The sequence below is a fragment of the Anas platyrhynchos genome, chromosome 13, assembly GCF_047663525.1.
Source record: "Anas platyrhynchos isolate ZD024472 breed Pekin duck chromosome 13, IASCAAS_PekinDuck_T2T, whole genome shotgun sequence".
Lineage (NCBI taxonomy): Eukaryota > Metazoa > Chordata > Aves > Anseriformes > Anatidae > Anas > Anas platyrhynchos.
The window spans coordinates 9,611,251-9,638,057 of record NC_092599.1 but is presented as its reverse complement, the minus strand read 5'-3'; the positions used below and the strand labels follow the sequence as shown (position 1 = coordinate 9,638,057).

The following is a 26,807-nucleotide window of genomic DNA, read 5'->3' as shown; positions in this document are numbered from 1 at the left end:
CATTAACACCGCCAAATCAATGGTAAAGGGTAAGGGCAGTGCTTTCCTTCCTTAAACACCAGGGAGCTGAAAAAAAGTAATTCTCCCAGTGCCATGATTCAGGGCAGCTGAACACTAACGAGCAGCTCCCTGTTCACCTGCTGAAGCAGGACCTTGCACCTCCCGAAGAAACACTACAGAAACACTCGGTATTTGTGATGGAACAATGGCTTTATTAAATTCAGGGAAAGGATCCCAGCCTTTCCCCATGGGAGGACAGCACTGGGCCATGCGGACTCACGGTAATAGACCTGTTTTGTCAATATCGAAATGCTTCTTTTGCCAGCAGCAGCTCCGATCAAAGCTCAAACGTGACAGAAATATTTGAAGCAGTGGAAACTTACAGTCACGGCTGGATGTCCTGGGAGGATTTGCTCTGCAGGAACAGGGGCTGCTGAATGACCGAGCTGCTATGTGTGTCGGGTTGGGTGAGCAGCTGGCCCTTTCTGACTCCAAATCTGTGTGTCTGGAGTGAGTCCGAGCTAGAGAGTTACAGGTCCCTAAAGGATTAGAAACATCCATCGATCACCGTACCTGTTGGATGTGACTGTCACTTCTTCTGGCTTCTGAGAGTCATCTTTGGAAAGTGTAAGTTGGGCAAGTCTGTGATCAAGAGATAAGTGGGAAAAATATAACAGAAACTAAATAATAATTTCCTGGATTTCCTGAAACCAAGAAATTTCAGCCTAAAAGGAGAAGAAACACCATACTCAACAAACCGAGATGCTGGGATTCTGCTTTCCTCAGCTAAACTGCCCAAAGCTCAGAAACAGCTCTCGGGACAAATCTGAACCTTACCAAAATCAATCAGAAAAATACCCCCTACTTCCCAGGGAGCTCAAAATCTGAACTGTCAGACATACAAACCAAAACAGAGACCACGAGTGAAGAGCAGAGCTAAAGCCTCCAGCTGCAAAGATATTATTCCACGTATCTAGATGAAAAGTTTGGAGCAGATCTAAGTGCTCGGTCTGGTAGCAGGAGAATCAGCGGTGTGCCTGTGATCTGCCAGCTGGTTCCTCCCCGCTGAAAGTCTCCGCAGACACTTCTTTGCTGCGTAAATGCAGCAGTAACCACAGCCCGAGGCATTCCTGCTGGTGGCAGGGGATAAAATAATACAGATCCACTTGGCTTTCCAATATCTCCGAGTGGGCAGTAACTTGTTGAAGCGTGCCAGGCACGAGCCTTGCTTGTTTCCAAGGGCTGTAACACACACGGGTCACTCAGCCCTTCTTGCCAGCCCAACAGGAGCTCGCTCACCTGCGTGGGATCAAATTCAGGAGGCAGCAGGTAGTGCACCCGCAGAAATGAACTGTGACTGAGATGGCCACGCCTGCACTGAAGACTGAAAACCAAAGGAAACCCCTCAGTCAGAATAATCGCTATCAAAAACTAAAGAGCAGCACTCCGTGCTCTGCTGGGGCAGCGCGTTGCCAGGACCTGGCTTATTGGAGCCTGGAGAGCAGCTCATCTGCTTTCCACCTGTTGTGCTGCACAGGGAAAATACATTCTCCTGGGGAGAGGAATCCCAGAAATTCCTCCTTGCGCTGGAAACGATCACTCGTTTCTTGTTTTCCAGATTTCTCCTTGTTTTGTCTGCAAGTTGCTGCACGCCTTTACTGGAGCACGGCACAGGTAGGAAATTCCTTGTAAGCCTCGGCTGAGCACTGCCGAGCATCTGTTGATTGGGAGCTGAAGAAACCGGGTTAGAGTTTTCTAAATTGAGACCAACCGTGTATCTGGGCAAGCATTTTTTTCTGGAGCTTCCCAAGGCAATAATCCTGTTTGCCCTTACTTGCTTCAGCCCGCCGTCAGCACCTCTAGAGAGCTCTCCTTTCCTCTTGCTGGGGTACGTTTTCTTCCTCTCCATTATTTTATTCCAAGGGATCCTTCCTGACTTCTGCTTTGCTTTGTTTCCTACAGCTACATTCTCCAGCTCATGGTCTGTGGATGAGTTCCCGTCTCTTTGCCCGGGCACGTTGTTTTGTACAAAGAGGTGGCAAACCTGAGGCTGCCTCTGTTGCGACGGTGTCACATTTTTAAATGCTGCAGTGCTCCTCCTGATCGCCTTCCTCAGAGGAGTTAGCAGAGACACTTCCTGCGCTACGGGGCAGCGTTTCTTCTGGCTCTCCCCAAGACACTGAGTGTTAGCACAGCACATACAGGGATGGGTAGCATGGCTCTGAGGTTCCGGAACAGATCTCACCTCCTGCACAGAAGTATTTTCTCTGCCACACACCACTTGAGCAACGGGGCTGACTTGAGCAACGGAGCTGCCTCCAGAAGCTGTGCTGAGGTCCTTCCCAGGTGTCCCGTCCCCGGTGGGCTGGCTCCCCACGGGCAGGGCTCCGTGCTGAGACGGACCCGAGGAGCTGCAACCCCCCCTGCCTCGGCAGCACGGCCAGTGCTCGGTCTCCTGACGTGAGGCACAGCCCTGGCATGTGCCAGGGGAGGTCTGAGAAGAGTCATCCACCATCCGAGGGGGGGCTCTGGCACTGGACATGAATGTCTGCAGCTCGGCTAAGGCACTAGGGAGCTTCAGGGAGCCTAATTCTTCACACAGCTTCAGGTGCTGATCGCTCAGCTGAGCCGGCAGCGACTCCAGGCTCTCCTTCAGCTGCTGGACACTGCATTTCACATCTGAAATCTCCATGTCTTTCTGGGGAAGCAGGGAGCAGAGCAGAAGCAGTAAACAACACATTAAAAGGTACAATAACAGGACTCACAGAAGAAACTTTTGGTTCTATGCATTAGTTAGATGCCTTACATTGGGTACCAGCCCAAAGATTAGCAATTTGTGTCCCCCTGTGCAATACGCATCTCAGACTGTCCCACAACAATGGGAACTTTGGGACTGGGGGACTTGGGTTGCCCTCTCACATCACATCCTTGCCAAAAGCAATTCCCCCAGCAGGGTCTTTGAAAAAAACACACCACTCTGGGAGGCCTGGAGTTCGCTCTTTTGTCTCTGCCTCCCACTTTTCTTTCCTGACCTCTTTTCTCCTCCCTCTGGGAAGCCAAAGGAAGGAGGCACTGCACTTCTGCGAGGTGCCCTCCCTTCGCAGGCATCAACTCCTCCAGCAAAGACATGTGCCAGTGAGAAAGCTGTGCTTCATCATACGCCTGCCACGACAGGGCACTGTTGGGCTCCCTCCTTACTGACCAGGATTTCATCAGAGCTTACAGCGCTGTGAACAGGCTCTTGGGTAAGCATCAGTCAGTAGCTGGCCTAGAATTAGCATTTTAATATGTCTTTCCCTCTTCATTATAATAGGAGCAGTCTACTTTATAATCCTCCATCCGAAGACAATTTAATATTCAGTTAATATTTTGAAGAAATTGGAGAAATTCAGACAGAAGATTCAGAATAAAAGATTAATTTCTCCACTTACGGCTGCAAGTCTCCTCTCCATCTCCAGCAGCGCCTGCTCCATTTGGCTTTTATCTGCCAGGGCTTTCAGCACCAAGTCACTGTGACTTTGAAGAGCATCTTGCACTAAACAGGCAAATCAATAAAAAACACATTTGGCCTTTCATTTGTAAATGTGAATAAAGTACTATCAATACCACTGCGACTTCCTCCACGGCTTGGCATGAAATACTTCTCTGTGCTGTGCAACCAGAGCCATTCGCCAGCTGAGATCTCCCCAAGCACCAAGCGATGAACAATAGGGTGCATGTTTAATGCAAAGCACTTGAAATTTATAAGATGCTGAGTGCAGGCCAAACCTCATTTACTGTGTTCTATTAATATGGCAGCCGGGGATGAAAGGCTACGCGAAGCTGGGGAACTTGGTTGGTTCAAGGCAAGGAAGGACGAGGCTTCATTGTCTGTGAACTGTGCTGGGACAGGGACCCACGTGGGACTGGCTCAGCCCCGTGTAACCGACCCTCTTCTGTGGCGAGCTGATGGTAAATGGGAGCTTGAAATTGTGACGGGAGTCACAGTGCAGCTGGTACACGATTTTGTCAGACAATTCAGCAATAATGATATCCTCCCATGTGGCTGCAGTTATTCTTACTGTAACCACTCCTGTGGCTACCACACCACATCGCAGGAGCACAGTTTGCAGCTTACAAGGAGGTGACAAACCCTGAGCAATCGTACAGCCTTCCTTTGAAGCCATACACCATGAAGCACAGAGGGACGGTCACTAGACACACCTGGCCTTCCCTTTGGACAGCACAGGGAGGTGTGTGCGGGTGATGTGGCTGGGCAGGAACATCTGCGGGTTGGAACAGAACAGGATGCAAAGCGCTCCTGCGAAAACAACACCTTCCCAAGCCAACTGGCCGGGAGAACTGAAACTCTGCAGCCCTGGACTGCCACTGGGTGCCTGAGAGAGATCCGTGCAAAGCCCGTGTGCCAACAAGTGGCTACAAGAGCTCTGCAATTAATTAATCCTCTTTTTCTCCAAATCCAACATGTTTGATTGACTTTGGTGTCTGCGGCGATAAGAGCCCAGCTGAAGCTGTTCCTGCACGTGGAGCATTTATCTCAGCTCCTCAGGGTGGCTCTTCTCACCCCAGAGAGGCGTGCCCACACGCTGCAGAGCCGCGGAGCGCTCGGGATCTCTTCCCCTCCTGCCCAGCTATTTTCATTAAGCTTGCAGGGACTTAATTATCTCGGTGAGCTCTGCCCTGCTGTCAAACTCTTGATGGAATTGGCCAAAGAGTTAAAAACTATTAGGGAGAGACAGACAGAAAGTACTTGTACAGGCTTTGGTTCTGTAAAAAAAAAATAAATCAGGGACGTTTTTGAAAGGTAGATTTGGGAAAGAAGAAAAGGAAGAGATCTGAGCAATTATGGGCTTACTAGTTTGTTCTCATATTGTCCAAGGTTTTAGGCAAGACCTTAAAGGAAAGAGTAATCAAAGATAGGAAGGAAAATGGAATAAAACGGAACAAGACTTTATAAAAGGCAGATTGTGCCTGACTAATGTAATACCCTGTGATAAGATAGGTGACTTTTTAGACAAAGGCAATGCAGTGCCTTTGTGTAGACTCAAACAAAGCTTTTCATCATGTAATATGAAAAAAGCTGAGAAAAATTGTGAGGGGCACAAAGCCTCAACTAAAGGGAAAAACTCAGCTCTTGAGAGGGGTGAGAGGAGGGGAAAACGCAGCTCTGGGAGCACTGCTCATGGGCCAGTCCTGCCTAAATCTGCCGTGGTGACTGGGTGCAGGAGCCAGAAGGGCACCCAGGCAGCTAGCAGGTGGCACAAAGCGGTGTGCCAGCCCTGGGGGCCGCAGACCAGGTGAGATTTGGCAGGGCAGCATGTGGAGGGGCACAAGCTCTGGCTGCCGGGAGCTTCTGTGCAAGCATGGCACGGCTGGAAGCCTGTGCACAGTCCTGGCCATCTACATGCAAAGAAAAATAGACCGAACTGGGACACGTGCGGAGAAAAGCTACTAGATAATTAAGTGCTTAGATGATAATCTCCTCTTATGAAAGGAGATTGAAAGCGTTGGGCTTATTCAGCCTCACGTAACGGCAGTCCGGTGCTGCAGGGGCTGGCAGGCGCAGCGGGGCCGGTGCTCCAGGGACTGGTGGCTTGTGAGAGCTCCCTCCTACGTGCCGGGGGTTATTTTATATTCGCTTCTCTTCCTCCAAAGCAGTGGTGCTTGGGCACAGGGCACGCTGCTGTCCGCTGGGAGGAGGAACCCTGCAGCCGCCCTGGCCGTGCATCTTCCTCCCAGGCCTTGGGTTAACGTGCTTGGGGGAACATCTGCACCTCCTCAGCACGGGCATCACCTTGCTCTCCACAGAGCATGGCTTATTTCTGAGGATTACCTGCACATATTTAACTAATAAGCAATCTGGTCCTGCAGGCAATTCGGTTGCCCCTGCTTGCTCTCTCTTGCAGACTTTAAGCTTCTGCTCTTTTGTCCTGACAGATGCTGATGTTTTCAGTACATCAGTGGGGGAAAGTTGTGACTTGCAGGATGGGTTCATAATGGTGGGGTGAATGTTTCAGCGGGCCCTCGCAGACGTTGCATCTCCCTGCTTAGACCTGAGGGGTACCTGCAGTCAGAGGGCAGGTTTTGGGGAGGCTGCCAGCCCCTTCAGGCCCGCAGTCCTACCAGGATGAAAGCAGCAGTGACTGAAGCAGGGGACTCCCTCCCGTCACGCCAGCGTGTTCCAGCTGTATGCAGCGAGGATCCAGGAAGGCTCACCTCCACGCGCTGCTCTTCCCCGTACGCTACATTTTAATTCAGAATTATTTTTAAAACTTTCTGATTTCCCTAGCCTGTCTGTTCTTCTCCAACATGGTATCCTCGGTCTATAAATAGCACTGCATCCACCGGGCTTGTGATCTGCGTATACGTTTGACTCAGCACAGCGTGCTGCAGGCAAGCTACCAACAGCCAGCCTTTTGGATGTGCCTCATTTGTACGTGTAGGAGTATTCTGCAGGCAAAAAAAAAAAAAACAACACCTCTGTACAGAGAAGAGGCACTCTCCTTCCCTCTCTGGCTTCCACACCAAGAAGTGTTCAGACTTGTCAAACGTTATTAAACAAAACAAAAACAGGGGTTGATCTAGACTGAAAAAAAAAAGGCGTTGAGGTGGCCGAGCCAGATCAGATCAAGGACCCTGTTAGTCAAATCTCTTGTCTTTAAAATGATCAAGAACAGCTGCTTCAGAGAAAGTTTTCTTCAAACAAACCCTGCAGCAGATAGTTATTGAACAGCTCAATCATAGAGGAAAAATCTTTACTCGGTTAATGTGTGGATTATGCACGGGCTTGTGCCTCTCTTCTAAGGTATTTTAGCCAAAACAAAACAGTTTTTTACAACCTGGAACATCGCAATGCTTGGATTTGCTGTACCATTGTCTTTGACTGCCACTGGCTTACAGTAATAACATGAGGAATGTGAAATCTGTCAGGAGAGAAATCACCGTGGGCTCTCCGGGTAGGTCCTGGTGGCCCACCGAGCGAGCCCACCCTGCCGCCCCGTGCTGCAGAGCCTTCCCAGCAAATCCGCCTGCTCTGGGGTGCAGCTGCACTCCCAACAGCTGAAAATTACAGGCTGAGCAGCCACAGGAGGGAGTGTCGGTCTCCAGCCTAGGAATATTAAACACCAACTGCTTCTGATGCCTATCTATCGTTGTCTCTGCCATTCATCCCGAGGTCGGAATGACAGCACAGAGGCTTTAAATAACACCCTGGGGGGAGGTTGGTCTCCCCGTGCCATGGTGCAGCAGGGGACATGGGAGGTGGTATAAGCCTGGAGAGACACGAGCAGCAATAACAGCTGAGGAGCTCGGCATAGCACTGAGCTTCCTCCATAGGCAGTCACAGAGCTGCAGACATTTAGGGTGTCACAGCTGCATCCTGCAGGCGTACCCGGAGCGCTCGGCTGCCAGGTTTGTGCCTGCTTAGGCGGGGTCCCCCGTCCACTGCACAGGAGAAGACATCTGCAGCAGCAGCCTATGGGGCAGGCAGCTCCTGACCTCTGCTTGCTTCACAGCAGATTGCTGTCCTGTGGCCTGAAGTCCTGAGGTGTCGGGGGTCAGCATTTACCGAGACAGTTCCACGTCCTCCTGACATCCACGCCAAGGCCGTGCTGGAGCCTGGTGAAGTTCCTCACCTCAACAACTTTCACTGCCAGTCACTGCACGGCTAGCTAGCAGCCGCATGGGAAAGGCGTTTCTTTTAGCAGTCTCCAACCTTTTTCACTTTTCAGTCGATACAAATGCAGAGCGTAAGGGGGCTGCCTGGGTGTCCCAGCCCAGACCACACCGCTCACAGTAAGCACGGTCAGATCGCACCAGTACAAGCACAGCGAATTCCCCTGGAAACCTTGCCAGCAATTACTGGGCCTGGGGAGTCTCCAAGCGAGTCATGTTTGAAAACTGCCCATCAAACACTGGATTTTGTCAGAGAACTGCATCAGCTCGTACCTCTGTTAGGGAAACATTGCACATTTTTTTACCACCACTGCTGGTAGAGGACTGTTTGTGGTATGCTTGCCGGGAATATGCTCCTCATTTGTGATGAAGTGTTGTGGAGGACATGGCTGTTGTGAGTTGTCACAGCTGGAACTGCCAGATACCAGAGAAGCAAAGCAGTTCGGAGAGGGCTGAGCTGTGAAAATCGGGATTTGTATAAAAAAAATAGAAAGCTTTGATATAAATGTGGGTATATAAATGAAAATGAGGATAATAAAAAAATAAATGAGTTACAGGAGATGAAAACAGGAAGAGTGAGCAAATGGTGAGCTGGCAAGTCAGCCAGAGAAACTCTACATAAAAGTGGAAGAGCAGAGGAGACATGGTCTGCTTGCTTCTTTACATCCCTGTGCACAGCACACTGAGATGTGGGCAAGGAAGAGAGCAGCTGTGCCTCTGTGGAACCTGCTCAGGCAAATGTTCTCTCATCGCCAGTGCCAGACACAGCTCTGTGTGCCTGCACATATGGACAGGCGCTCAGAAGAGAACATTTTTTATCTTATTGCACAGAGCATGCCAGCCCAACAGCACTTGGAAATGCTTTGGAAATATATTTTGAAAAATATTTTCTGTTTTGTGTGTAGACTCTGCCAAATCTACTTGCTACCTGCTGCTATAAAGGAGGCCTGTGAGACTCCTTACTTGCTCCTAATGAAGACGGACTTGATTTGAAGTTATACCTTTCTTTACTTTGCAGAGCTCTTTGAATGTCCTGGTGAACGACTTCTGTCTCTGAAGAGAGCCTCACCATCTTCTGCATTCATCTTCTGCACGTCAAATCCCCCACTACCAATGATTTAACATCTCCACCTTGTCACCTACATCCCACGGTGCTGTATCATCAACCACCGGTATTCAGTGCTTTATTGGCTCTGAATTTAGTTCTTTATCACCTGAATTTAGGAATTTTATACCAACGGAATTGCCTCAGTTGGGATCTTTTCAAGGCACTAGCGCAGGTATTTATGTGGTGGGAACTTAATTATCCATCACTGTGATACCAGTGAAATGGCAGTGTTTATCAGCAATTAACCAGTGACAGATGAACCTCCCAGAAATATAAAAAGAACAACATTGTGGAGCGTGTGATGGTTTTCATTATATATTCAACATTCTGCAGCATGATACATTACAGAAAGTGCCAATTTTTCTTTTCAATTGCTTTGAAAATCTAGCAGCAGGCTCCTCTGGGAGGTTTCTCATTTCATTCAAGGCACATTTATTTAAAATGGTTATGGAGAAGAAACAGGACAGCTGAGCAAATGGTATGGAGGGAAGAGGGGGAATTATGAACAATAAATTTGATTTTCAATGCCATGACAACTATTTCTGTGCAAGAGGTATACAAATTTAGGCAAAGCCCTGCCTCAGAGTGGACAAGCTGAGGCAGTGAAGTAATTAGGAGATGGGCAAATGCATAATAAGAGGCTTATTGTGCTGGCCAAAACAGACAGATTCTTGCTTACATTAAAGCCCCACCAAGAGCACTGGCCAAACACAGCAAGGGAGTGTTCTTAGCAAAACATGATTGGTATTTCAAACGTACATGCTACCATGGCCTCGTGAAAAATGCACCGGACTCCATTCTTTTTGCCTGGGAAGGTCTGCAGTGACTTAAAGGGTATCTATCAAAGCTGTACTTCATGGAAGCCACATTTTACTGCATGGTAAATATCCTAGTGCTTTTGGGAAGGTCTGTTACCATGCTCTCACAAGGTATAATGCGTACTTCTTGCGTGTTTTGAAGCTGGCTTCTTGTTCTTGCACAGAGCAGTGCAAGAACAGAGTCCTGACAGGGTGTTGATAAAAAATAATGGCAGCATTAAAAATTACTGTACTCTCAAAGGCTCAGATCTAAGCCAAATTAGAAGCAATTTCTCTGAAGCACTTTCCCTCAATAAAGACTGCTATGACTAGCCACTTCAGAGACAGAGCTGTTCAAAAGTATTTTACATTATTGGCTTTTCTGGGAGGTCACCCTTTCATCACGGTAAAAGTGCATCTCATTACTTCCTTCTTACCTAGGAAGAGCAGTACCAATTTTGCTCATACGTAAAATGCAATCACTTCAAGCATTACGGGGAGATGGAAAACTTCAAGCTAACATGAATATCTGAGAAAGCCTTAAAAACTGAAAGTAGACATTCAGGATTTAAATATCTATCTCATTTTTACTGTGTATTCCATTAGTGTACCAGATATAGCCTAAAAATGCTCATACCCTGGGCAGGACACAAAACCAAAGAGATGCAGCTGTCTATATGTGCATGGTGTCTAACCATGCAACGCTTAAGTTCTTTGACATGAGAGCAGAGACAAGGTAAATATAACACAGTAAGAATAGAAAAGCAAAGGCCATACTGTGAATAGGTCTTATTTTGCTCTTCTCCCCTATGAGTAGCAGCTGTGAGTGGCATGGCTTGCATAGTTCACCCCAGCTTGGAGACAACACGCGGACATTCAGCAGTTTGACTGTGCCCTCTGCTGTTAACAGCAGTACAGAAAGGACTCACGTGTCTTGGAAATGGTTTCTAGATGAACCAAAATGGATTTGTTCCTTGAATTGAACATTTCTTCAAATTTGTCCAAGCATGCTTGCAGCTGCAAATGTGAAGGAAAATGAAAAAATTAATATGTTTAATTTGTCTTTTATTTGTGTGCAAAAACACTGCCCTAAGTCCCACAGAACAATGACTGCAACTCATTGCTGCAATAACCTGAAAATGGACATTTATCTGTCACTTGGAAGAGTTTGTCCATCCATTGGTTGCAATCCCAAAGGAGATATGGAATGGCTCAAATGGCTCATAAAGTATTGCAGAAATCTTAAAATCATTTTGCAATAGAGATATTAATCTCTAAAAAAGCATCAATAGCAACATTATTCTAATTATTTATTAAAAGTTATGGGGAGAAGAGACCTTCGTCTTCAGACAGTGAGATACATTTCATTTACTTGTTCTTGAGATCAAGCCACTTTCTTTGGGCAAGAGGAAAGAAGTTGTATTTGCAAACAGCCAAAGGCTGTTCTTGCTCCCAAGCCCCAGAGAAATTCCATTGCTGACTCTGAGACAGGGCCCTAAAGCCTGTGACCCTAAGGACTGGCCACAAAGAGGATAGCATGTGAAAAAAAAATATTGACAATTGTTGGTCTGCATTATGTAAGTGTTCAAGACAAACAGTCTACCAATTCAAACATCAGCACAGAAAATGAGAGAAGGTGAATATTCTGCAGCATTTCTAATTCTTCCTTATTCTGGGCTCTGAATTTGAAGTAACTTACCCCTTGAAGCCTGTCGTTGATACTGGAAATAAAGGTGCTTAAGACCTCTCTAAAATGAAAAAGAAAAAAAAAAACACAAAACACAGAAGGAATAAAATAGACATGTAACGTTACTGAAGTAGTGAGAAACTGAAAAGATCACAGTGAATGTGAGACATGAAACACTGCAAGGCATAGTGCGGTGCACAATGTAAACACAGAAATGTGCTTACTTCAGCAGACACAACCCTTTGAAGTCACGTTACTTGTTTTAGGAAAGCACAGATTCTGCTAGGTAGAGTACAAAATATAGACACATTTGTGTGTGTACACACACAGAGACATGCACATATATCACATGGGGGTATACACATATTTTTTTAACTCTCCCAGTTTTGGCGTAGCATTTCTGCCTCTCCCAGAAGTTTCGGAAGGCATTTATACAATCCCTGCTAGCTGCTGGGGTGTCACCGCTGCACTATCTGCTCCGGAAGAACCCAGCCGTGGTGGAGGTGACGTGCCAGTTGCTGAGATACATGAGTATTATATTTGGACTAAAATAACTGTGGGAAAAACAGGGAAAAAAACTGCGGCATCAACAAAGCCCAAGCCAGGAAGAACAAATACTGCAAATCCTTTTCTCCCGAGATTATGCCTGTGGTTTCTGTTATCCACCCTTTTGAGTTGAGCGAGCCTATCAGGAACCAGGCTATATTCATGATTAACCTATCAAACAAAAATGCTGGGACTGTTGCTAAGCAAAGCGATAACCTATTTCCTCTCTGAAGATTCGGGTCATTTTAAATTGATCATTTAGTAATCCAAACTGCAACAAACAGAAAGGTGGAGGCCAGGTAGAGGCTAATGGTGAGAATTAGGCAGGGCTTCTGAAATATTCCTAGCCTCAGGAGAGGAAGATGTTCATTCTAATAGTCAAACTTGTGGGGGATATAAATGGATAAATTACACATTTATCTCTGTAAAGATAATATAGTTATTTATATAAACATGCTTCTAATCTGGGAGTGCATCTGGAGCGCAGAAAGAAGCATAATTAATATAAAGAAGAAATAAAGGATAATTAAGAGTTCTGACTAAACATTTAAAACTGTGTGTCCATTCCTCATAATTCACTTACAAAAATCTTCCTCTTCTCTAATAGGCACCAGAGCATCAGGTTTTGCATTATCAGAAGCATAGTGCCCATTGCAAATGAGAAAGAGATACACAGTCTGATCTGATTAAAGGCTTTTAACAAAAATGTGTTTCACTTTGGATGTTACATTACAAAATGTACAGAGCTAAGAATTATTTATAGGTGCACTGGGGAGCTTGCCATCTTTCATTTTTGAGATTGAAACTCTTAGCTTAATCCTTAAAGCCCTAGAGGACCTACAGGTACATTTAATTCTTAACATCTGACAAAGAGCTCATTAGCAAATTATACTTGCCTGTTCCCAAAAACACACATACAAAAATCCTCTATATCAGAAAAAATTATAGAGATAGGTGCAGGTTTATAACACTGTAATCACTTCATCTTCCTCTGCACAGAAGTATGCTTGGCAATCTCCTTACCTGTCCTAAATGTAAATGTCATCCTAGGAGTCCCTTTTATACAGTCTATAAAATTTTGAGAAATATGGACTTTCACAAAGGAAAACAAACAAACAAACAAACAACAAAACCCTTGCTGATTAGATAAAGAAGGCAAAGGGAAATTCAGGATATAGTTTTGTTGTTCCTCCTGGCTTATGGCTGAAAGCATTACATAACTCTCATCACAAGTAAACCCTATTCTCTCATCCTGTGACTCTTCCCAATCAGAGATTATCTAAAACCTGAAAAGACACTTTACTTGGAGAAATCTGCAGCTACGTCATGTGTGACTTTTAAGAGGAGAAGGAGGAGCTGCAGGGAGTGATAACAGATTTCACAGGAAGAATTTGTAATGGATGTCTACATACCGATCATATTTGTCCTTTATTTTGTTCTTATTCACTTCAAAATTTTCCAGGACACTTTTCCCTCTTCCTGCACAAAAATTAAGCAAGCCTTTTTCTCTTGTATCTTCATCAAATAACTGTGGTTTCATTTGGTATTTAGTGAAAATACTGGGCTCGCTCTGTTGCACAAAAGAAAGAAAAATGTTGAAGTATAAAAATAATCAGAACATTAATTATCAAAAACTATTTCTGTACCAAGTGCTTTGCAGACAGAGGGTTCACAGTGATTGGACGTGACAGATTAGATGGGGTGAGGAGATTAAGAATTTGACGAGATTATTGTTCACTTAGTGTGCCTGGTTTGATCGGCTCCCTGTGGAACTGAAACTCAGACTGAATTTCTTCAGACTCAGGGCTTTTCCATCATCCTGACTGTTTTCAGTTGGTTGCAATCATCAGTTGCACAACACAGAGACTATAAAACAATTTCAGGGTGCTCCCTGTACATTAATCTAAAGGAAACCCTATTGAATTTCCTTTTGGGTGACATCGTTTGCTGCCAAGCAGCAACATCATCAGGCTGTAGCTGTTTTTCACATGCTCCGATATACATTTCAGAACAAGAAGATAACATTAGTATGAAAGCAGTGAAGACCTTCTTCATTCTACACAATTTCCAGACACTTTGTGACCAAAATAGAAATTCCTTTTCCTTAAAACATAAGAAAAGGCAAATTTCGTTAAATTGTTTTCTTTCATCCTGAACAGTGAGTTTCCTTTCCTGCATCTGATGAAAAGCCACACATTTAAAGGACAAGATCTTCAGCAAAACGCAGGGGACAACAGACAGGATCTGGAACTGAATGGCTGCCTCGGGCCACGGAGCTGGCACCACTGCTCTTTCCTAATCTTTGCTCTGAGGTGTCTTTATTTGGATCTGCTGGTATCTGCTCATGGTGCAGGAACTATTTTAGTGAGACTGGTAACATCAGAGGCCACATGCTATAGGAGAAAGATTTTGAGCTTAGAAGCTCTTCGTCTAAAGTCATTTAAGCATCTACCATAACAACAATACAGCAAGGTAACTTGCAGGAAATGGAATTAAATGCCGAATACCTCTGTCATTCTTGCAGAAAGCTAATAAAGAGAAATGCAGTATTGTTCAAAGAGGGAATAGATGAAATATTCTAGATGGTGTAAAGACATTAGATTGAGACCAATTTCACATTATGTTAGTTATTAAAAATTGTGATCAAAGAAAATATCCCAATAATAGTCATATAAATAAGTTTTTTTCACCAACCAGGCTGCTATTTTGTCTAGTTACGGTAAGTACGTACTCCTCTTATTGTATCAGAAGATAACTTGATTTCAGCAGGCTCAGCCAATTTTACCACCAGTTTTCAGTATTTTCCATTAATTTAGATGGTGGCTGTGTGTGTGCAGGGCTGAACAGGAGAGCAAGACTCACGTCCTGGGAGTTGTGCTGTCCCAGCTGCGTGCCCAGCTCCAGCGGTGCCGCTGCCGACTGCACGTTCTCCGGGCAGAACTGGGAGCCGAAGAGCAGCTGAGAATCACTGAGACTCGAGTAGTCACTGGGAACATTGCTCCGGACAGAAAACTTGTTAGGCCTGAAACGGGACAGAGTGCACTGTGAGTGAATCTTTCTTTTTCCCTGAGTGCCACCCAAATGAACCCTTCCCAGCTGGCCTTTACTTCGTGCTATGTTCCTCTCTTTCTGTTCCCCTTCACAGACACAGCTGCTGCCAGTTTGCCCCCCAGGACTGCGGTACGATGCCAGGTTCCCCCAGGTGAAGGTTTCCTGGGCTGTACTGCTTTTTGTTCTGGCAGAGCCTGCCTTCAATTTTTTTTTATTTTTTTTTTGCTGGCAAAGACAGAGACTTCTTCATTTTTCGTATTCCATTGCTCCATGTTTACAAGGTCGGATGAACTGCTTAGGCTAGGTCCAAATGTAAGAAATGCTGGCCCAGGCTTATTCTCCCCAAATTAAGCTACCAAATTGCAAGAGATGTGTTGCTGCCTTTGGTGCTGTTTCTCGGTATCAATAGGTGAAAGCCTTTCTTCCACCTCATCCACCTGTGCCACTGTACAAAGCCTTACCCCAGCCCTCCCACAGGAACAAAAATCTCACCATGTAACAATTCCTAAAAAGGGTCAAGGAAGAAACAAACTGAATTAATTAAAATCTAAAGGTTTACTAATAAATCACAAGGACTTTCTCCTGATCAAGCCTGGCAAAACAGTGATAAATGGAACGGAATTAGAGATCAAAATTAATGAAGGAGACTCTTAGGCAGACTCTTCCATAACAAATCATGTAACTAAAGTAAAAAAGAGCAGGAGACTAATTTGTGTGTCTAACAAAAGATGATCACCCCAACATTTATTAGCAGTGACATGTTCGGTTTAATCCCCACTTTTGGAAGGAGCCCAAACACCATGCACACAAAAGGGAGAGGGTTTAGTGGGAGCATTTGAACTGCTCAGCCTCCCTCTTCTTCACAGAGCGGTGTCAGTGACAATATCACATTAATACTTCTGGCTTTGAGCTCACCGAGTACACTGAGCTGCGGTCAAAAATAGAGAGATGAGGTATGGGTTTGTGGATCCTCAGAAAGCCTGATAAATCTGCCTGAATTCAAAACCTCCCTTGATCTTTCCGTGGGCCCCGAATCTACCAAAAGAGAAATCTGAACGTAACTTTCACTTGCACGGCTTCCTGTTTCCACCCCAGCTACGCTTTGTACAAAAGAACTCACTTGATATCTGCCGCCCGCAGCATGTCAGGAAGAGATATGAGCACGCGGGCTGCCACCACCCCGGCCTGCAGTGTAGGTATCACATCTCCTGCACTGGTTTTCTAAACCTGACAGTCTTTTAGGCAAGAAAGCTCCCTCTTAGTTCGAGGAAGGGTTTTTACACTCCCCAAGTGCTTCCTGCCAAAGCACGGCTCCATGACCCCCTTGGACAGCGCACGGTGCTCCTGGTGGATGCCACATCCCTGCTGGATGCTCGGCTGAGCACCAGGCTGAACGCAAGGAGCTCCGCTGCTGCCGTGGGGAGCCCTGCAGCTCAGAGGTCTCGGCGAGGTCTGGGTGACTTCCCCGCCTCTCTCTGCACTGACACCATGACCAAAGAAGGCTGCAGACGGCTCTGGAGCCTCATTTTTCTGTCTGAAGTCCTCTCTTGGTGGTTAGTTTAGGAATGATGGCACTTCTGCAAACGATGGGGGGAGACGAACCAGATGTCTCTTTGAGCACATTCCTTCCCAGATTTCTTTCTCCCTTGCTAAACGCTGCTGGCAGTTAATTTGCTAACAAAGCCATCCGGACAAGGCATCAGCCTGGCCACGCTTGGGCCAGGCCTTCCCGTGACGGTGAGATCAGACAACCACAGCTCTCCAGCCACCTGACCATTTCCTTCAGGGTGCTGGGCTTCACGGGTGCGTGACCTGTCCTAAATATAAACCCCTTCCTTATAAACAGCGAGGAAGCATTCTAGATATCCAATCCCGGTTCGAAGTCCCTCCTAGGTGATGCAATAGTTTATCTCAGGAGAACTCTGAGCTTTCTGCTAAAACGAGCCATTCCCTGAGTCATCCACGCATTTGTGCCAAGAGTGCTCCTCTGCTGTTTGCACTACTGGATGCACTCAGAGCAAAAAAAAGATGTAGGTACAGAAGACAAGCGCCATCACAAGCTCCTGGCAGCTCCAAAAGCGCTAAATCATACTCTGCCAACCATGGAATGGGTTCTTTTTCCCACCTAATGAAATGCAAGGTATTGTAATATTGGCAGCTCCGACACTTTCTGTAATATGAGTGCGACCTCAAAAATCTGCAGCCCTCTGCATATCTGGGGAGTCAGCTAGCTCTCCGCGGTCTCAGTTTCCCTGTTGTCAGTGTGAATAACCCTCCCCCCGAGAAGCTGGATCTTTGTGGAGCTTCTTGCATTTTTGCCAGTTCCAATCAGTTCCAATCATCCAAATACTACCACCAGATGTGAAGGTATCACCTTTTGGCTAAAGGGCCTGCCTCGCCCCCAAATAGCTGTCAGATACAACACTCCAAGAGGAACACAGCACACAATAAATCCCCTCTCCTTGTGTTCCTAGATGTTCCTAGGTGCATCAACACACTAAACCACGTAACTGTAGTGTCATAGGCCTTATTGGTCTGTAAAAACAGTTTTTACTCTGCTGTGTGGATCCATCTTTATGTGCCAACACCAAGCTCCAAGAGTCGGTTGGAAAAGCAATATGAGTCTCCTACAATTTCCAAAATAACATCTATTGGTGGTGCTGCTGTGATTTTATTTAGTTCCATCATCCTCCCTGAACCTGTGCCAACATCCCTCCTTTTCTGAAGCTCTGTGGGTGAAGCTCACTTACACCTTCCTGACATATTTCTTCGAAGTGCAGCAAAGCTTCTTTCCCAAGAAGAAATCTTCTTCTCCTGGTAGCAATCTTGAGCTGTATCAGTGCTCTTCTCCTGCTTGCTATCCAGAGAATCTCCCAGCCCTTCCTGCTCCTTCTCATTTAGTGACCAGGACTGCATCACAACAAATCCAACTGAAATGCTGGACGCTTTTCATCTGCTCTTCCTCGTAGCTTTATTCTGTATGTATAGGAATTGTCTCTAGCTCTCCTATGCTGCTCTCGTAGTTACTATTTGCAGCCTGTCAAGGTGTTTAGCAAACAAGCAAGGATCAGCGTTTGCTTTGGGTATAGAGGAGAAACTTTAGCATCCAGGGGGCTTGGAGGAGTTTAAATGAAGGAGTTTTAGTTGCTACTGCAGCTTCCAGCCATTTACTTTGCTGGAAACAGCATCAGCATAACATTATTTTTCTGTTCCCTGTCCTCTGGAATTGAATGACCTGCTTGTTGCAAATCGTTCATTTCATTGTTGCATTTGTATCCTATAAGGAATTTCTACAAACAGATTTTGGCACCAACCTTAATGTATTAACCACAACAGGGTCCCTATAGGTTTTTCAGCTCAGACGCTGCCTCCAGTTTCCAGATTTCAGGCTCAAATTCCTTCCGCTCTTGTTTTAATTCCTCAAGGTCATTTTTACTTTCTATGAGCAACTCCATTATTCATTCCAACGTGATTCAATAGCACCCAGACATTCCTCACCTTGGAAACCGCGTTAGCTCCTTTGTCCTGAGCAAGGAGCCAGTAGTCAGAGATTTCTGCGGCACAGCCTTGTTTACTTACACAAAATTTATCCCTGGCCACATTAGGAATCAGACATTTGGAGGTAATTTTTTGCCCCCCAGTCTGAAGCTGTCTTCCAGCCTGCGTGGCACACTCAGTTTCTGATTCCTCCAAGGCTCAGGGTTCTTACAGCTGCTCATTCATCGGCGTTGTCTTGGCTGTCTCCATTTTCTGCTAATTCTGGGACCTTAAGGCAACTTCAGAATTTGTGGCTCTGCTACGTGGGATGGAAATTCGTGAAATAATGGATCGAGTAAGGCTGTTAAACTTGGAAGATGTTTCTCAACAGCAGAAATACGATATAGAGAGCAATGGCCCAAGCAGGCCTCAGCTTATAGCATCCTTTTTGAATGCCTCTTTAATATTTTTATCATGTATTGGCCTTACATGCTCTCTGGCAGGCTTTCTGCTTCTGATGTCTCTGGAAATAGGTTTATTAGTAGTTTTTATGCCTCTAGCAAGTTACTGCTTTTCACATGAAACAAGAAAATTCTGGTAACTTCAATTTAAAATATCATTTCCTATTTTTATATTTTTAATACTCTTTACTTTCTTAAAACACACCCTCTCATTTTCAATAGTCTTCTTTACCATGCCATTTAGCAGTGTCAGGCTGGTACCAGTCCATCTCCAGTCTGATCTGATAGCTTGTAGGCATTAGTTCTATGCTTCAGTATGACTCTGAATAATGAGGCTCTTCAGTATGAGGTCTAAATAATCCCTGTGCCTCAGGCAAACATTTAACCCTTTTGGCTGTCCCTTTACATTTATTTTAATGAGGCTTCATACTTCTATGTCAGTATCTTTTTTTTTGAAATTACACATTTCTGTGGTGGATTTTCGGCTTTTGTTGCTCCTGCAGAGATGCTGAGTCCAGTTCATTATTGCCACTTTTACAGCAGCACCACAAAAGTAATATTCTGAACGAGGGTCTTGTGCTCAGCTCGAGACCAAGGCAAGATGCATTTCTTCCCTGGGAGTTCCCTGGCTGGGGCGGGTATTTATGGTGCTGAAAATCTAGTTTCAGCATCATGCCCCAGCGATGCTTACCCGGTCGATATAAAGCTAATTGAAGCATCATTGCTTTTGTGACCGCTATTCTCAGGTCCTCTGTGATCCTCCTCCGTGTTCCCTTCTGGCTGGGCAGTCAGCAGTACAGCTCTAATACGACATTTTCCCTAATTAGCTCTGGCATTTCAATCCACAAAAATTGTGTTGTTTGTCGATACACTTAAATTGACTCTAAGCTTTCTCCGCTGCATAGCTGTCACTTTATTGGCCTCACATCCTCCCACCTTCTTAAATAATTGGCACCCTGATATTACAGCGTCCAACTAGACAACTTTCCTTCCGATGAGTTTCTAAGATCTCTATTATGTCAATATTTGTACATTACAAACAGGCAAAACAGGGACTCTGGTTACCCCATCCTATTTCTCAGGCTGCCAGCAGTCACAGAGAAGATTATGTGTGCTTGACAGACAGATTATGAATAAAACCCCAAGTCCCCAGTCTGCTGTGAGATGCAGACAGAAAGGAGTTACAAGAGGTGATGGTTCAGAGCAATCTCGGGCTTCTGCAGAAACTCTGTCATGACCTTATTACATCACTGGAGCTCTGCATTTCTTAAGGACCTGGTGGCAGCTGCTCTCGAAAGTTAACACCCTGCCTCAAATGTGCAAAGAACTAACACTGTGAGCTGTACCCTGCCAATACTATATGCTGATTTCATGTTTCAGCTTAGAAGCTCTCTTAAAGACAGTATTCTGCAGTTTATACATCATATCCTGCTGTAGTGAGAAAAGTATCTAGTAACAGGAGAAGAGAGCCGGGAGAAGTAATTAACACATCTTCCCCCCATCTCAAATACATGCACATACTCCTATGAATAACTTTTTTTTTTTTCCTTAGAAAAAGTTAATTTGCTGTCTGAGAACCCTCTCCTTCATCTTAATTCTTCCAAAAGCCCAGCTGCATTTTCAGTAATGTTTCATGACCTATTGGACCCTCTCAACTCACTTCAAAAAAAAACGTAGAGTGCTGAGGAGTAGGTGTTAAAATCTTGTCTGTATTTTTCTCCTGCATTAATAAAATAGTTAAAAGGGAAGATCTAGTAGCTGACAGGACACTTTGGAGGAGGAAGGAACTCAAACAATCCCCTTACAAACAGGCACCAGTACTTCTTCTACTCATTTCCTTTGGTATTGCACAACTCCACAGAATGCTTTATATATATATAAATTACATAAATATTATATATACACATACAGACATTCACAACTACATTTCCCCAGTTCAGTCTCTGACCAGAAAGAAAGTAGCAGGTTTCCAAACCACTGAGACATAACTTCTTAATTAAATTTAAAAATATATTTTTAAAAATCTGCAGGTACCAAGACAATAGAATTATGCAATGCATGTTTATAAAGACTAAATCATGACAGATATAAAAACACTTTTCTCTGAATTGGCTCCCCTTTGACCCTTGCATCTGTGCAAAACTCAATTAATTCATAGGTATATGACAAGCACTTTTATAACGGGAAAGGAAACTGCTATTATGCTTTCATTATCATTCATCATCATGGTAACATCAGGCCACATCAGAGACAGTATGACTAAAATCGTGAGTTTGAACAACAGTTAGTTATATAACTACCAGAGGATCAGACAACCAAATTCATCAATTAGCTTCCCCAGAATTAAACAAGAGATAAATCTGGCTCGTTTTTTTAGCCAAGTGATGCAAAGAGTATTACTCTGCTACATAAAAATGTAGCATGTCTTAGCATTTGCTCTCCAGATGTTTAATACAAGTAATATTTGTTGTTTCATTGTATATTATAGATGTGGAGACTTGGAGCTGCTCTTTGACTTCTGCTGGGAAAAAAAATCAGCCATGCATATCAATGCAGTATATGGAATAATTTTGGTTACATAATGTGTAATGATATTGCAAATTATGATTCATTTTATCTATCTTTTACACAAGGCAAGAAAGGAACATTTAACTTATCTAATTAGACATGTTGCATAAGATAGGCCATAGGACTTTCCTGAATAAATTCCTGCTTGAAGCACAGAATAGATTTTAGCAGAACATCCAGTGATTTTTAAATTCCCTACAATGGTAAATCTATCACAGTGTTTAGTAGGCTGAGTATGCAAACACAAACAGAATCACAGAACAGGTTAATTAACCAAAATTCACCAGACCAGGACTAACTGCAGATCAATTCTAGAGAGATTTCTTTTTGTTCCCTCAGCTGTCCTGTGCCCATGCCTCCCCCCATACTCCCACCCCTTCTTTGGCAGTACAGTGACCATGCAATTGCGGCAGAGTCTCCAGAAACAGTCTCTAGAAACAGAAAGCTACAACAAAATGGTGGCTTCTGCTTTTCCAGCTGCTAGATCACCTCCTAGGTTATGTATCTTGGAGAGTTTCTGTCTCTCCCTACCCTAGACCAAGACAAGAAAACAGCCTTAAAATCACCAGAAAGTTGGGAAGCGGGGCAGGCATAATGGCTGTTTCTCTTAATCAGCACATCCCATGTTTGAACCAAACCGAATCACATTTCACTGTATTGCACCACATTTGCAGAAGTGCCTCTTAGGGCAGGAAATATAACCTGCTGTTCCTCAGGATGCCTCTGTTTATAGAACTCGAACCCAAGTAAATGGACCACTAAAATGTTTAATTTGTGTAAATGTTATTAAACAGCCAAAGCATTGATAATCCCAGGAATGTTTTACATTGGCAGTGCAAAACCTCCAAAATATATTGTACTATAACCTGTCACATGTCAGTCTGAGGTTCCTTGTATTTACAATTCCCTTATAATCTTAAGAGAGGCTGTTGTACTTAACAGGCTCTGTGGTATAAACTGTGCACACTGGGAATCACGCAGATCAAACACACATGATGTGCAGTTAGTGCATGTAGCAAGAAGGCACATTTTTGTATTTTTCTAAGGTAGAAAACTCTGGGCCAATGTGGAGAATGCAGAGCCCTTATCTGGAGACATATGAATGACCTCTGGAATGAACACACCATGAGTGTCAGGATACGTAAGCCGATGGGAAATTTCTGGCTTATCTGACCCCACTATACTGTCAAATACCACTTACATGTGTTTTACTGCAAACTCACAGGGTAGCGACCCTGAGAAAAACACAGCCCATCCCGATGGCTCCAGTCTGATAAGCACGAAAATGGTGAAAACATACAGCACTTACCCAGAGGCTGTTGGAGTGCTGAGCATCTCCTTGATGTTCCAGACGTTAAAATTCATTTTTTCAAGATTGACTGTTAGAAAGGAAAAATACAAGGGCTGTCAACTGCAGGTGTCAGAATAAAACCACCCACAGGGCCACCAGCTGCACCCTTATGGTGGCAGCACCCCACCGGCCTCATCGCCTTGCAGTCAGGGCATTTTTGGGGCTGGGAGTGAGGGAAGGCTCCCTCTGGGCCCTGTCCCCATGGGATTCATGTACTGCCTGAGCTCGGGGCAGTTTGTGCATTTTTCCTCCCTCATCACCCCCTCTCCGGACATCCCTCCCCACTCCCCAGGCATGCATGGCCTCCTCCCTCCTACCCGCTGGCTGCAATGTCACGGTGCTGCCCACACTCTGCCAGTAACACTGCAAGGAGGAGAAATAAGAAAAAGAGTTAAAGCCCCTTTAGGACGGAGCACACCAGCTGCAGGGGGAGACGAGAGGCACCTGCGGCCCCAGGGAGGCCCAGCCAACATGGCTGACGTGGCCGACATGGCCACCATGCGGCTGGGGCTGGGCCTAGCTGCTCCCTGTGGGTTTGGGGTGCAACCGGCATCCGGGTGGGGGGCTCGGGGGTCCCCCCTGATCTGGGCTGCCCCCAGGCAGATGGGGGGGACACCCTTGTTCTGGGTGAAGGAGGTGCTTGGGGGCTGAGTGCCCCTGGGCTGGTCCCTAGTGGCAGCCATAGCACACCAGGTGGCTTCGTGCCCAGGGGCTGTGCGGGCTCTTGTGTCAACAGTGCTCTCAGAAATGCAGAACGGCTTAATTTTACCCACCAGTATGACAGAAATAACCCATGATCTAAACATGCCCCGGAGAAAGATTCTCAAATATGGTTTTACTGGAATTTTTTCATTGCACGTCACTATCCTCCTCATCTTCAGGAATGGAAAATGGGCATGCTTACTTGCCTGCTTTTTTCCCTTTAATTCAAAGTAATTTTAAAGCTGGTTAAACTGTTTGGTCGTCAGTTTTGAGGATGCTCCATAAGCACTAAACCACTGCAGAAATAAGGCTGCTGTAAATTTACAGATAGATTAGAGAAGCTCGTCACATCCCCTTCACGCTCCTCCTGCCTGGAGAGCAAGTTTTAGTGTTAACAGCAGCCTGGAGCTCCGAGGTGTCAAAACAATGCCTGTGTTGTGTGTCATCCCGAACAGCAGCAGTGTTGATGTATATATCTGCTTTCCTTAACAAATCCTGCAGAAATGAAGCTTTCACTTAAATAATTCTGGACTTTTACCCATAACAGACTTCTTGGAGCAACTCTGCTGCTTGTTTGTGCGTGTAACAACAGGGCTACGTCTGGTATAAATAGCTGGAATTTATCTCCACGGCTTGTTAACTCTCGACCGTGTGATGATCCAGTGGCGGAAAGATTTTCTAGGGCTGAAGCAGAGAATTGCAGGCTGTCTGTGCTCCCACTGCAGTGATCTGATAATGGCCAAGCTGTCAAAGGCTTAAAGCCTAACCTTCCTCCAGAGAGCGCTGCTGTGGAGGACACCTGTGGCTATGGCACTGGTTGAGTAAATAAGGGCTTTGCTCTGCTTCCGTGCTTTGTACAGCTCGGGTGTACAGACTGACACCCAGTTCTGTTATCGCTGCGCTGAGGCTGGATACAGCCCTGCATCACAAATGGTGGGGTTCTGTCCTTTTATTGTTCATAATTGGAAAGTCTAGAACTCCCTTCGTAGGAGACCACAGGGCCCTGTATCCATTTACAGCACTTCCCCTGGTATTAGGAAAGGATTTGCTGGTACTTTGTGCACCAGCTATAGGACTTGGCACCCGCTTGGTGCATTATTTTAAGTTATTATGCAGAGCTATTCATATTGCTGATGTGGCTGGAGCTTTCTGGTTTGAGCGTCTACTGAGTTTGTGGAACGTGATAAATGAGATTTTGTATTTCCATCTCCCCAACAACAGAAAGAAATTTCTATAAGGAAACACATTTTCTTAATTATAGGTTTGACAGCTAGCTCCAGTCCCAGTCTCCCCCCGTCCGTAGCAGAGCTCTGTGGAGATCTGCAGTGTTGCCTGGTGCAGGCTTGTAGCAACAGCTTCTAGCATTAGGGAGTTTGGCCAGATACTTGAAGGTTTTCATTTAGTAAAAATTAAAAGAACATGCCAGGAGATAGACAGCAATATATCTTGTACATTCCTCAACTGTTTTTCTTTCGTTCGTTAGCATTTCATTAGCAGCTCACGTGAGCTCTTCAGTTAATAATGTGTCAGTCTTAAGCGCAGTCAAGGCCATCGTTCGTTTTGCCTTTTTGCCTGAAGATTTTTCCATCCATCCCAAGATGTCCTTGGCTATTGTCCTGGCCACTCTCTTCTCCTAATTTGGCTGGGATCCGGGTCTAGTACCCAAAAGTGAAGACAGAAAAGAAGGAGCAATCCAAACTTTTGGAATAGGTCATGGATTTTTCTCTGTTTATCTCAAGTGAAACAGTCAAGCGAAATGGAGCTGCAGTGGGTGGACGTGTCCCAACCCCCTGAAACATGCAGGAGGCAAGGGTGCTAATAAAAGAGCGGAGAAGCTCTCTGCAGGGCAGGGGCTGCTGGCCCCACCGGGCTGGCACCATTGCCACTGGAAATGTCACCACAGCAGGGACACATGACAGTGAGGTGCTCCCAAGCCGTGGCTTTCCCCTCTCACAGCCTTGGTTTTGGAAAAAACAGTGCCAGGCACCGGTGCCCGCTGCACAGCCCCCTGTCACTGGAAGGGAACGCTGCAGAGGAGGTGCGCAGGACTGTCAGCGTGCTGGTGACTCAGCGCCTGATTTATCCTGTCCATGCGATGCTCCCACGGGACAAGCTCATTAATCAGGGCTGCGTGTCCAATGCAACTCCATGATTTAGGGTCCCACACAACAAAAGTTGTGGTGAGAGTGAAGTTCTTACGAGCCTCGGTGGATTCTGGAAAGGGCTGGCAGGCTGGGGAGAGGTACCACGGCTGTCCCCTCCCTGCACGCCTGGAAGGAAAGCCCACAGGGGCCAAGCTTGTAGGAGGGGTGTTGTGAAAATGGGATGCTGCTGCAGTATTCAGAGGAGAGGGCCAGAGCCCCCCTGTGCTGTGCTTGGAGGATGGGATCTCTCTTTCCAGCCCCCAAACCTCCCGGTACAGCACAAGCTGCTGACTTTGTCCAGCTGCCAGCGCATGCCCCCCGCTGCTGAGGCACAGCTCAATCACGCATTCAGGGCCCCTGCTGATGCTGCTTCTGGCACAGCTGTGGTTTCTATGGCAACTCCAGAGGTGGATGCAGGGATACTCCAGCCGAGGTACCAGGTATCCCAGGATATTCCTCCCGAAACAGAGGCAGGCAGCTCCTCTCTGACCTGTGCCCAGCATCTCCCACGCGGTGCCCTGGCTCATGGCACAGCCGGGCACGGCACTGCCCTGGCTGCTGTCACGCTCTGTGGTGCCTTGGCCACTTGTTTCCCCCTGTGCTACCCACCCGAGGATCACACCGTCCGTCTTCTCCGAAAGGTCAGGCATTCACACTTGATATTTACCCGGACCTGTGAGATCTTTCTAATGCCATCTCATTAAAAGACCGAATCCCTCGGCTGTGTCTGCAGCCGCTGCTCTGTGCTTTGGGGTGCGTGACTTTGCATGGAGCCAAAAGCAATAAGGCTCAGGCAGGGCCACGGTGCTGAGCGATCTGGGACATCAGTCCCTGCACCCATCTTGCCACATGCCCCTGAATGTCACCCACAGACATCACCAGCACAGAGCTCACCTTCCCATCCTGATGCTAGGAAGTGGGAAATGCGGTGTTCCTACTTCCCCAGGCACCACACCACGCTCCAGCCAGTGTGCTGGTGCTGGGGTGAGACCACGGGCCCCAGAGCAGCCACCCCAGGCAGCCAGCAGCCAGGTCAGGAGCAGCTGGAGGAGCACCCCAAGCTGGGCAGCAGGGCAGGAGTCTCACAGGTAGCAGGAGACAGAGACCTGTCTCATGTAGGGGATGTCTCTTTTCCTGCCAAGCCTCTTATTTCTCAGCAGCACTTTCAGTCTTCCAGCAGCCACCTCCATCCCGTCCTCTCTTGCACACCAGCTCCCTCTGATAAAACTCCTCTCTCTGCC

General features: G+C 46.0%; 1 protein-coding gene and 1 long non-coding RNA gene across 4 annotated transcripts; one reads left to right on the top strand and one right to left on the bottom strand.

Moving 5' to 3' along the window:
* Positions 1-1,405: 1,405 nt before the first annotated feature.
* Positions 1,406-26,800, bottom strand: IHO1 (interactor of HORMAD1 1). Of its 3 annotated transcripts, XM_072044213.1 has the most exons (9): positions 23,165-26,800; positions 23,038-23,083; positions 22,679-22,748; positions 14,675-14,834; positions 13,225-13,382; positions 11,279-11,327; positions 10,509-10,596; positions 3,432-3,535; positions 1,406-2,698 (listed from the first exon to the last, which is right to left on the bottom strand). In XM_072044213.1, the coding sequence occupies exons 3-9, from the start codon at positions 22,732-22,734 to the stop codon at positions 1,406-1,408; spliced, it is 1,908 nt and encodes a 635-aa protein (XP_071900314.1). In that variant the 5' UTR covers positions 22,735-22,748; positions 23,038-23,083; positions 23,165-26,800. The 3 variants fall into 3 exon arrangements, with proteins under 3 accessions (XP_071900314.1, XP_038041614.2, XP_071900315.1); XM_038185686.2 differs by having other exon boundaries at positions 23,038-26,800; XM_072044214.1 differs by lacking the exons at positions 22,679-22,748; positions 23,038-23,083; positions 23,165-26,800 and adding an exon at positions 15,984-16,316.
* Positions 1,537-3,019, top strand: LOC119718188 (uncharacterized). The gene is made up of 2 exons (XR_005268990.2): positions 1,537-1,674; positions 1,963-3,019. It is a non-coding gene; the product is annotated as an uncharacterized lncRNA (long non-coding RNA).
* Positions 26,801-26,807: the final 7 nt, after the last annotated feature.